General features: G+C 44.6%; 1 protein-coding gene and 1 non-coding gene across 2 annotated transcripts in view; one reads left to right on the forward strand and one right to left on the reverse strand.

The window, feature by feature from the left end:
- TMEM132B (transmembrane protein 132B) overlaps nucleotides 1-11438 on the reverse strand; it is a 270161-nt gene extending 258723 nt beyond the window's left edge. Inside the window, exons 1-2 of the mRNA XM_054995874.1 lie at nucleotides 11399-11438; nucleotides 10016-10922 (exon numbers count right to left, since the gene is read on the reverse strand). Of these exons, the coding sequence (XP_054851849.1) occupies nucleotides 10016-10922; nucleotides 11399-11438 (947 nt within the window). The remainder of the gene's footprint in view (nucleotides 1-10015; nucleotides 10923-11398) is intronic.
- LOC129341786 (U6 spliceosomal RNA) lies at nucleotides 4776-4878 on the forward strand. Its single transcript, XR_008598160.1, has one exon. It is a non-coding gene; the product is annotated as a U6 spliceosomal RNA (small nuclear RNA).
- Nucleotides 11439-12251: the final 813 nt, after the last annotated feature.

Below are 12251 nucleotides of genomic sequence, written 5' to 3' on the forward strand. Positions count from 1 at the left end.
TTGAGCCGCTGTTTCTTTCATAGGGAGGTGATAGCTTGGCCTAATGTACTAGATAATTATATTTTTTGACAAAATGTATAAGTACCACCTTGTTCACTTGGTGGGGGGGGAGTTAAAGTTGCCACCAAATTACTCCTACAGTTTGGAAGCCCATAGCTAAGTTTGGAAGCCCATAGCTAAGCCCATAGGGTTGCTAGGTCTCCTGCTATAGTGGGAGACTTCCTGCCGGCAACCCCCTGACCCCTGCTACCCCTCCCTAGGCTGACAGGGGGTGAATGAAGAACACCGTCACATCGACAATAGGATGTCACTGCTGGACCAAAACAGAAATGATAGCTTGTCACTCTAGGATTCTGCAGAAATTCTATGATAAAACAGAGGTTCTGCTGAATCCTAGAGTGACATGATGCCACTTCCAGGTTAAGCCTGAAAACAATGTCATGCTCTCAACACTATGGTGCACCCCCCCCCCCCATGTCTCCCCAGTATCCCCCCAGAGGCTGGCTGGCAACCCTAGTAAATCACAATACATGTCAGGTTCAATCCACAACAATCCAAGCTATAGGATTTCAAGCAGCAAAGTGTCAGGGAAGATTTCTCCTGCCTAAGCTACTGTGAATCAGAGTAGACAATGCTGAACATAAGAGAAGCCATGTTGGATCAGGCCAATGGCCCATCCAGTCCAACCCTCTGTGTCACACAGTGGCCAAAAAACCAGGTGTCCTCAGGAGGTCTGCCAGGGGGAAAGGGACACTAGAAGCCCTCCCACTGATTGCCCCCTCCCCCAAACACCAAGAATACAGAGCATCACTGCCCTAGACAGAGAGTTCCATCTATACCTTGTGGCTAGTAGCCACTGATGGACCTCTGCTCCATATGTTTATCCAAACCCCTCTTGAAGCTGCCACCACCTCCTGAGGCAGTGAATTCCATGTGTTAATCACCCTTTAAGTGAAGAAGTACTTCACGGATAAACATTCTAACCCAACCGCTCAGCAATTTCATTGAGTGCCCACAAGTTCTTGTATTGTGAGAAAGGGGGAGAAATACTTCTTTCTCTACCTTCTCTATCCTATGCATAATCTTGTAAACCTCTATCATGTCACCCCTCAGTCGTCATTTCTCCAAGCTAAAGAGCCCCAAGCACTTTAACATCTTTTTTGAGGTGTGGTGACCAGAATTGTACACAGTATTCCAAAGGAGGCCGTACCATTGATTTATACAGGGGCATTAGGATACTAGCTGAGCTGGATGGACCAAGGCTCAGACTCAGGCCAAGAGGTTCAAAGTCTGAGATCAAAATCAGGATTCAAACTTTGGCTCCCATCTACTTAACTATCACTGGACAGTACTCAGATAACCATCCGTCCCATAATTTGACTCACCGTTCAGTATTTTGGCCCCAGGGTGATTTGAAACTAGGGACCTTTCTACTGACTCTGAATTTCAATTCAACTAATGCAGAAAAATCTAACAGGTCACATCCGATGCATAAAAAACCTGCCCTGACCCACACAATCACTTGCCAATCACAAACAAGCTCCACTCCCATTACTGTAGCCACCAAGTAGGACCTTTTAAATTAAGTTGGCAACATACCGCTTGGTAGAAGAACTCCCACTTTGTCTGCAGAACATCCCCAGTTCAATGTCCATCGTCTCCAATTAAAGGCTCTCAAATATCAGAGAGTTCCCAAGAGTTCTTCTAAGTTCAGTGCAGACTCGTCTTTCCCAGATTGCTCATTATTATGGTGTGCAGCGGGGCACATGAATTAAGACGTAATCCACACTGCCCGCTTTCCAGCATGCAAAAGCAATAAATGTCTGCCGTGATTGATCTATGGCCAAAGCAAAGCACAGACCCTTAATCAATCTTAAAAGCCATTTATCGAGAAACTGCTACACAACCATAGCTTACTCCTATTATGAGGGGAGGGGGGAAATCCCCATGAAATAGGGGGGGAAATGCAAAAATTGCTTTCTTAACCTGAGCATGATTGAACATTTGAGACGGCCTCTCTACTCAGCACTAAGTTTTCACTTTGGAATGGCGAAATTGATTGTTGTTGCATTTTAGACACATTATTCCCCCCCCCCCCAAGGACATGTCTGCATAGGAAAGGAATGAGAAGGAAAGAAATTTCACTACTTCCAAGATAAGATCACTGAAGCTCAGCTCATACGCATCTACAGTTTCAACACATGTCTACACATTTGCAACTAGGGCTGCCAAATTCTAGGTAGAGCCTGTTGATCTCCTGGAATGACCAATGATCTCCAGATTAGAGGGAACAATTCCCCTGGAGAAAACGGTAGCTTCATAAAAAAGATTCTGTAACATTACATCCTTGCTGAGCCCCTTCTAGGCTTGCCAGCTCCAGGTTGGGAAATTCCCCCAGATTTTGGGGAGTGGAGCCTGGAAGTGGGGGGGGGGGGGGTTGGGGAGGACCTTATTAGGATATAGTGCCATTGAGTCCACCTGTCAGGCCTTGCCAGGTATTTTCCTCAAGCACTTCATTGCATCACTCAGGTGTATGAGTTAAAGTTACTTTATTAAAGAAGAATACCAGTATCAAGATGGTCAGACACAGGGCTTTTTTTCAGCTGGAACGTGGTGGAATGTAAGGTATAATTAGCCCTAAATATCCAGGAAAAGGGTCTTAGCCTAGCTTTCCCTTGACCCTTCCATAAGATTGTACACATTTACTTACTTACTTACTTACTTACTTACTTACTTACTTACTTACTTACTTACTTACTTACTTACTTACTTACTTACTTACTTACTTACTTACTTACTTACTTACTTACTTATACCCTGCCTCTCCCCTTGAAAAATCATTAAGGCAGTTTTTGCTTTTTTCACTTTTTTTTTTTTTTACTAAAAGTTTTATGAAAAGTCACTGAGGCAGTTTTAAAAAATAAACACAGGATCATCTATCAAGAAACAATGGAACTAAAGATATCTAATCCAAAAAAATCCTCAATCTTTTGATAGTGTTTCATTTTTAAAATTGCATTAATATTTGTCAGGGCTTTTTTTCTGAGAAAAGCAGTGGTGGAACTCAGTGGTGGAACTCAGGACTGCACAATGACACCACTTTGGGTCAGCTGGAACAAGGGGGGAGTTTTTTAAAGTTTAAATCACCCTTGGCGAAAATGGTCACATGGCCGGTGGCCCCGCCCCCTGATCTCCAGACAGAGGGGAGTCTAGATTGGCACAGAGGGCAATCTAAACCCCCCTCTGTCTGGAGATCAGGGGGCGGGGCCACCGGCCATGTGACCATTTTCAAGAGGTGCTGGAACTCTGTTCCACCACGTTCCAGCTGAAAAAAAAGCCCTGATATTTGTTCATTTGTCTTATGTCCTTTATTTTCATTCCAGTTCAGAGAATGTACCCCCGTCCTGTTCACCTTTCCCCATACTGACTGTTTGAAATTAATTCTAGTTAGCTATGGTATATAAATACTGATGTGCTTGCTAACTGGACTTAGTTTTTCCCTCCAGAAAGGATACTAAACTTAGAATAATCTTTGCCTTAGAGTCCTGGGGTGGGAGAGAAACTCTGGCTAACCGTAATACCTGGATTTGTATAACCCAGTTAAGTTAGAATTAATTTCAGATCAGAATTCTCTGCACAGCAAGGTATGAGGAGGGGAAGGAAGGAGCAGGGCATGCACAAGAGTCTAGTAGAAAGCCAGATTTGTGTACATGTCACTAGAGCACAGAAATTAATACAGTATCTGAATGCAGCCCTAGGAGTCTTCCAAGCTCTATCTGTGCTCATTTTTGCAGCAGTATGTCCAATGTTCTAAAAAGCTACCTATGTAGATAAGGAGGATAATCTTGTCCTTAAAGTGTGGCAGTTTCACTTTAGAGCCCATTCCAACGGGATGCATCGGAAGGTTTTATGTGGCGGGTGGCAGGAACTGCAGCCAGGAATGGAAAAGTGACGGGAAAAGATTTCTTGCTTGTTCTATTTTTAGCCTGCTTCCTAAACCGCTCGATAATCAAACTTGGTTCATGAGCCAAATTGTGATGGCGGTACATAGGAGAGAAGACTGGGGGAAAAAAATTTCACTTTCCTTCTGAAAAGGAAAAAAATGAGGCAAAACAAGTCCATAAAAATATGCAGATCGAGGCTATTTCCTCACATTTCAAAGACTGGTGTTCCCATCACAGAGATACGGCAAAAAGCAACTGTGTTTTGATCTATCACCTCATATACCCTCGAACGGAATACATTACACTCCACTAATACACAGACATGATTAAAAACAATCAGTTATACTCAGAAAAAGGAGAAAGAAAACCCTGTATCTCCCAAGGCAAACATACCACACACACACATACACACACAGATATATATATATATAAACACACACACACATATATATACATAAAAACATACATATCTAAACATACCTCCTGGGTCTTTATGGGCATTACTAATGGACTGAAAAATAAGGATTGCCCATGAGGAAAGTTGTATAAATTAGATGTCGGAGCTACAGTGATTTTTATTTCCCTCAGCGTAATTCAGTGCTAAATGTATAAACTTCAGTTGAATAAATTCTCCCTAGCAGGCTCTATGATATTTAAAAGCCTTGGGGGGACGCTTAGTTATTGCAAGTTATATTCCACCCAGCCTAAAGGGACTTGGGGCCAGTAGCAACACTCCCATTGACCAAGGAATCCCAAGGTCCAATTTATTGCTAGCTACCATGAGCCCTTTTGGATGGAACTCGCCCAAGGGGCTTCCGATTTCCAGCCTTTGTGCTCGCTTTGCCAGCGCATACACAAAAATCTGTACAGAAAAGATTGGTATGGTCCCCAGTGCAAGGATGGCATATACATTCATGGAATGTCCCATTTTTTTAAAGAGAGGTGCCATGAAGAGTCCCTGTCCTGCATGCAAAAGGTCCTCTATTCAGCCCCAGGCATCTGTCGTTGAAGCACTAGGAAATGTTTCTCTCTGCTGGACATCTAGAAGAGCAACTGTCGGTCAATGTAGACAGTAATGAGCCAGTTGAACCAATGCTCCAGGACAGGGGTGGCCAAACTGCAGCTCGGGAGCCACATGTGGCTCTTCTAGACATATTTTGCAGCTCCCAGTGGTCTCTGAGTATCGCCATGGCCATACATTTCATTTTAGTTTAGTTTATTTCCCTCTCTCCCTTCCCTTCCCTCCCTTTCCTTCTTTCTTTCTATGCCTTTCCCTCCATTTCCTTCTTTCTTTCTATGTCTTTCTCTCTCTTTTCCTTTTTTTCCTTCCTTCCTTCTTTCTTTCCATGTCTTTCATATTTTCAATAAAAATGTTGGGGTTGCCTGGTCTGACTCAGAAAATGCCTGAGGACTTTGGGGGTGAAGCCTAGCAAGGATGTGACATCACTTTTGTGATGTCAATTCCAAGTCAAAGGTAGCTCTTCCCAAACTCCACCCCTTCCTGTGATGTCACTTTCAGGACACTCCCCCAAACCCGCCTCTTCCTCTGAAGTCACTTCAATGCATCATGTCTTGCGGCTCTCAAACATCTGATGTTTATTCTATGTGGCTCTTACATTAAGCATGTTTGGCCACCCCTGCTCCAGGCCATGTGTAGCAGCAGGAAAGTATGCAGGCCCAGCCCATCCGCTAGGTACACCTAAAGAAATTGGAGCTGGACGTCTGGGGAATGAAAGGCCAAGAGGTAATTGGAAATGCCTAGGGCGACAGAGGTGGAGGGACACCCAGCAGCCCTGCCTGTCGGCCGGCAGCATCAGGGTCTGCTGTCGCAAGCAGCAGACCCAGGAGGCATCCCTGCTGGGAGCCTCCTCCTTCCCCCCACCATCCATGGGGGAGAGTGGAGAGTGGAGACAGGGGTGGGCCCTGTTGCTCCTTGCCTTGCTCCAGATTAACAGGCAGGCAGGCACAGCGGCCTGCCTCCCTGAGGTACAGGGGAAGGGGCAAAGAGAGTGGGTGGCAGGCTCACCTCGCACTGCCCCAAAATACAGCAAGGTAACTGTAGCACCAAAAACCCTCTAAAGGCATGAAATGCATCCGTTTGACCAATATCCAATTAGTTTTGGAAATTTTTAAGTAGCATTCTGGTGGTGGAGAGTGCCCTCAAGTCACAGCTGACTTATGGCAACCCTTGGTGGGGTTTTCATGGCAAGAGACTACCAGAGGTGGTTTGCCATTGCCTGCCTCTGCAAGCCTGGTCTTCGTTGGAGCTCTCCCATGCAATAACTAACCAAGGCCGACCCTGCTTAGCTTCTGAGATCTGACGAGATCAGGAGGATCAGCTGGGCTGTCCAGGTCAGAGCAAGCAGTGTTCTAAAAAGAGTTAAAAGCATGCTTTTTCCTCCCGCTCTCCCAAATTGTTCGGGATATTCTTATTATATTTTCTTATGTTTTTTTTTTTTAATTATTGGGTCAGTGGTAAGCGGCAGTACTGCAGCCCAAGCTCTACTCATGACCTGAGTTCAATCCTGGCGGAAGCCGGGTTCAGATGGCCAGCTCAAGGTTGACTCAGCCTTCCATCCTTCCGAGGTCAGTAAAATGAGTACCCAGTTTCCTGGGGGTAAAGTGTAGATGACTGGGGAAGGCCGTGGCAAACCACCCCATAAAAAGTCTGCCAAGAAAACGTCGTGATGTGAAGTCCCCCCATGGGTCAGTAATGACTCGGCGCTTGCACAGGGGACTACCTTTTTTTTTTTTTACCTATTATTGTTTTTATTATTGGGTCAACATATGGGTTTATTATTGTGTCAACATATGAACCCAAAAACGACAGATATTCTTATTATGTTTATACATCATGTGAGGCTTTTTTAAAATGGAGATGCAATTCATAAATTAATAAATAAAATATCTACTCCATTTCTTTCAGATTATGAAATTAAAAATCAGAACCTCTCTCTCTCTCTCTCTCTCTCTCTCTCAGTTGCCAATTCTAGCGTCTTCCTTCCCTGGTGTCTACCATTTTTCTTAGCACGAAGCATTTCCAATTACCTCTTGGCCTTTCATTCCCCAGATGTCCAGCTCCAATTTCTCTTGGAGTAGCAGAACTCAGAACTAAAAAGCTGACAGTTAAGGGTACAGCAAAAACAGACTGGTTAAAAAAAACCTGGTATTTTTCAATTGATCTGGCAAAGAATTTTTTTCAATAGCTCAGCCTATCATATACAAACACCAACCCACGCAAAGTTTCATTGTACTGATAATCTGGATATGTGTGAGAGACGGGTGTCATCTTTCCCAATTAACAGCAGCAGCTCAAATAACGTCATTTACTAAGTATTCCCTCCCTCGAGAGGCACAAATTACACTCCTTCCCCATGTCCGCTTTAAATACAGAACGGCAAACTGTGCATGTCCCGTATGACTTCTACAACTCCTGCATGCTGGATTAAACAGGAGTCCAGGAACACCTTAAAGACTAACCACATTTATTTCATCATTAGTTCCAATTTATGAAAGTCTATGCTGGAATAAATGTTGCTCGTCCTTCTAGTGCTACTGGACTCCTATTTAATTGTGCGACAACAAATTAACACAGCTCTTCTCAGAAATTTTGCATGTTGGCTGCGGGGGAGGCAACAGCGGAGACTGCCACCCCACAAAGAAAGAAATTACCATCTCGGTTTGCCTCATTATATAGCCAACAATGCCTGTGAAGTCTGTGTCTGAAAGCTAGAGATGAGAGACTTCCCTTCTCTACAAAATAAGACGGGGTTTTAATTATCTGAATGCCTCCCACATAGAGAGAATGTCAGGGGCAGTTTGGCCATTAAAGCTGCCAGGAAACGCCCCAAGTAGGCCTATGACTTGGGGTAGCATCTCTCCCTGCCACAGCCATCCCAGTCCTTGGGCAGGCCACCTCAAAGCATGCACAAGCTACCGCTCCCACAAGCTAGCCATGAGTTCACACCATCACACACCAGCAGCGCAGCCTTACGTAAGGCACATAGGCTTGAGCCACAGTGGGCCTGCCCCTTCCCTCCCCTTCCAAGAGTTGGACTAGGCTGTTTTTCTCCTTCCTTCTCTCTCCATCAGGGTGGCAGGGAGACAGAGGGGCAAAAACATAGGGGAGGCTGCTGTCGGTGATGTTGTGATGTCACTTCAAGGGAAAACCCGGAAATGACATCAGTCTTTCCTAGAGGTCAGTCCTCTATAAACTTTCCAGCGATTCCTAGAAAGGATTGAGATCGCTTCCAAGTTTCCCCCAGAAATGACATCACAATTTCAGACCAACAGGCATTTTTTAAAATTTATTTTTCTCCCAGGAGAAGTGGAAGCTGGGGGCGGGGGGGGGGGGGGGCGGGACGACTTCCCACCTCCACTCAGGGCTTGGCAGCATTATTCTAGGACTGTTTTTTACCTCTCCCTCTGCCCTTGTCGAAGGCTTTTCTCTGAAGAGACCCTGAAGAGCCAATGCCAGTCAGAGAAGAAAATACTGAGCTTCACGGGGCACTAGTACAAAAACAGTTTTCATATGTCCATTATGTAGATGTGGAAATCTATACAAAATGTTGAAAACTGCACAAGAAATTATGTAAGATTTAAGAAAACATGCCCAATATGTTTAACTCGCATGAATCACAGAGTTCAGTTTTTCTTCCCACAAAATGTGAATTTTGATGGGATTGAATATACAATATTCACACCTCTCATATGACTACCATTTCCTACTTTTAACTCCAGGCTGGACTGGTTTCAGTCTTGCAAGCCTCCTTTATTTGTACCAGAATCATGGGGTCTGCCTTCTTGTTTAAAATGTTTGTGGCGAGCTCACACTCAGTGTCTCATAACAGCTCAAAACTGATCTGAGTTCCGAAGATGTTGAATCAAAATTCATCAAGGGAGTAAATAAACACCACATAGTCCCAGGCTTAAACAATGACTTGGGCTTCCTAACGTACCATTGTTGCCAATAGTTCCGCAGGCTCCCCTCTTCATATATGTCAGTCGGTTCTTCTTATGCTGTAATCATATTATTGTGCTATATCACGCTGTAATCCTTTTCTTATGTTTCATACTGCACCTTTCTGAATTAGACTTTGTGTACCCTTTTGCAAACATGTGTGGCCGTAACCTCAAACTTCTCTCATTAGCCATTAAGTTTTAACAGCCACATCAGTTCCAGTCCCTTGCACAGGGACTCACACCAGAGTGACTGACACAATACAACTCCATTGCAATTCCTCCCCCCCCCCACCTCGCCACATCCCTGTGATTTAGGTTATAAACGTCTCTGTAAAATAACTACCCACTTCACATACATCTGAAGAAGTGAGATCTGATTCATGAAAACTTATGCTTCCTATTTCACTTTGCGGCAACAGACTAACATGGCTACCCCTTTGAAATTATGATCTGTGGTGAGTGGTCTTGAGTGTGCATTCCCACGAAAGAATGCCAGATGCACGTTGACATCGGAAAGCAAAAATGAGATTTTTCTCCATGTCTGTGCATGAGCTTAAAAAAGATAAAATTGCTGTCATATAGAGTTTCACTTTTTACCTTTGCTAGTATGAAGATAAGCAAAGAAAGAGGGTGTTACCTGAACTTGCAGTTAACTTATTGTTTTCTGGTTTTAATTGATGTCTGTTTTAGTGGAATTCTCCCCATGTTTTGGTAAATCTGTATTTTTATCTAATCTGATGGGGATTTTGTAATTTTGTGATGGCCTATATGACTATACACAATAAACTGACATTGACATTGACAATGCCAGATATGCCTGGCTGGCTGGTTTACTTACTCCAAGCATTTTTCACAAGAGTCAAGGAGGAAACATCAGGTTGTTTCCCCCAGAAACTAAACAATGGCCCACCAGTAGACCAGTCTATCCTCTAGCCAAGCAGGACTCTGGAGAGGTGTTCTAGAAATCTCCTAACTGGATAAATAATAGCCAGCCCCTTTTTAAGTTAACACAGAGAATTAACAAACCACTCAACCTAACAAGGTTATAACTTGTTGAAGTTACAAAGGTATGACCGAATATAGACATTTTTTTAAAAAAAGAATTTTACCTTAATGTAAACTGGTCTACTTGAGTGCCGCTGGCAAGGGACACGTGAAATGTGACAAGGTCCCCTTCCTTGACCGGTCTGAGTGGTAAAGAGATCACAAGGTTATCATCGAGACTCAGCGATGACTTCTTCAGCTTGTCTCGAGTTGGATAAAGAACAACACTGCCCATTCTCCTCATTGAAGCTGGAGGCATCTGGGCCTCTTCCTGGCCGTCTGAGTGAAGAAACGGTTCCAAGAGCTGATCTTCTGAAGAACATTCCCCATCTGCCTCATATACCCTATAGAAAAGTTCCACAGTGTTCCCTTCCAAGGAGTCCACCCTCTGTTGATACTCTGGGACCAACAGGGAGAGCGAAGATGGAGGCTCCATGTTAAACCAGCTCGGTGAAAACTCCAGTCTTGCAACACACAACCCCAGGTGACCTTTCAACCGACAACTGCCAACAGCAACTCTGTCTTCCTGGAAGGCCACCATCTGCACACAAGGCAAGATTTCTGCAGGATCATCCTCTTCCCAGTCCTTGCCAGCAATGTAGAACAAAGCTTGGACTTTTGGCCTGTTGGAAAATATGGAGCTGTCGATGATGCGCGATTGCAATTTCCAATTGAAGGTAAACTGGTCGGCAAAACTGAACGTCGCAGATGTCAGGAGGAGGTTTGGAGGCACCATTTGCTCTACAGTAAACGGGCCGTAAGTGACATTTAAAACAGGCAATCTGGTGGCTTGATAGAGAAGGAAAGACTCTGTTCTGGACTGCAAGCTGGCGTTCCTCGTAATATCCTGGTTGGTTTCTTTCAGGAAGAAGGAAACCTCAGCGCTGGAGAGGTGGTAGCTCACAGGCAGGTACACGGGCAAGCTTGAAAACCGCTGCATGCTGTCCACGACCCCTCCTCGACCTTCCACCACTGCAAGCAAGAGACAGGGGAAAAGAGAAGGTCAAGAGGGAACACCGTTCTTCTCCCCCGTCAAGCCCCATTCATTTTGTGCTGCACATTATAAGACATATGAAGAACAATGAGGAGTTTGCTCTTTGGGCAGAGCTGAATAGGCATTTCCCCACCACCTCCAGTGGCAGCCAACAAGGCACAGTGGCAGCAGGCAATGGGGTATAAGTATCCCTAAACATCATGCAAGAGAAACTGGCACAGGGTCGTCCTTTCAGCAGCCACCCTCTCTATGACATGCCACTCTGCCCTTAATGGCCTCAGATCCAAAGAAAGTAAAAGCAAGTGATGGCATGTAACGAGAGCCACACCATGACCTCACGCAAGGGTAGGTGACCCCTGACACACCTGCCAGACCATTTTATTTGGCACATAGGACTGGTAATCCACCCAGAGTTCCAAGGGGAGCCCCTGAGGTGTGAGGCATGACGACGTACTGGTGTGTCTTTTCCAGTACACTCCATCTCCGAGGGACATGCTGGTGGGCAGAAGTTGTGATGGTATTGCAACCATCAGCTACTCCCAGGCTGAGAGACTTTGGAATCAGGTGGGTCTCTGTGAATACAAGAAGGCTGGAAGACTCAGAGCTGAACCACATTATACAGTCCTCCTGGATTCACCCCCAGATCTGTCTAATCTGGAGTGCATTGGGAGTTCCATGTCTGGACCTCCCCTCCTCCCGATTGTCTGCCAACCAACCAAACAGGCATACCAGCACCCATACCATGGGATGTATTAGATCGGGTTCAGCATATGGGTTGCTGTTAAAAGTTGCTCCCTCTTGCGTTGATTTTTATGGTTCATGTTTTAATGTCATTAATATATTTAATGGATTTTAAATGTGATTTTTAAAATTGTTGTTACCTGCTCTGAGCCCGTTTGTGAAAGAAAGAAAGAAAGAAAGAAAGAAAGAAAGAAAGAAAGAAAGAAAGAAAGAAAGAAAGAAAGAAAGAAAGAAAGAAAGAAAGAAAGAAAGAAAGAAAGAAAGAAAGAAAGAAAGAAAGAAAGAAAGAAAGAAAGAACGAACGAACGAACGAACGAACGAACGAACGAACGAACTCAGGCATGCAGGGGCCCAATCTGGATTGGGACCAAATAGTGCATAGAGAGATGACACTGAAGACTTTCCCTCCCTCACATGCCTTTTTTGCAACCTGAAATGGTCCCAGGTAGCTGCTACTAGCCTCACTGGTGAAACTTACAGGGGAAACTTACACGCAACCCATCAGTATGTGTAAGTTTTCCCAGTGGAAAAATAGCAACTCCCCAAGGCCGTTTCAGTTATTTACT

This window comes from Eublepharis macularius, chromosome 13, assembly GCF_028583425.1.
Source record: "Eublepharis macularius isolate TG4126 chromosome 13, MPM_Emac_v1.0, whole genome shotgun sequence".
NCBI classification, from domain to species: domain Eukaryota; kingdom Metazoa; phylum Chordata; class Lepidosauria; order Squamata; family Eublepharidae; genus Eublepharis; species Eublepharis macularius.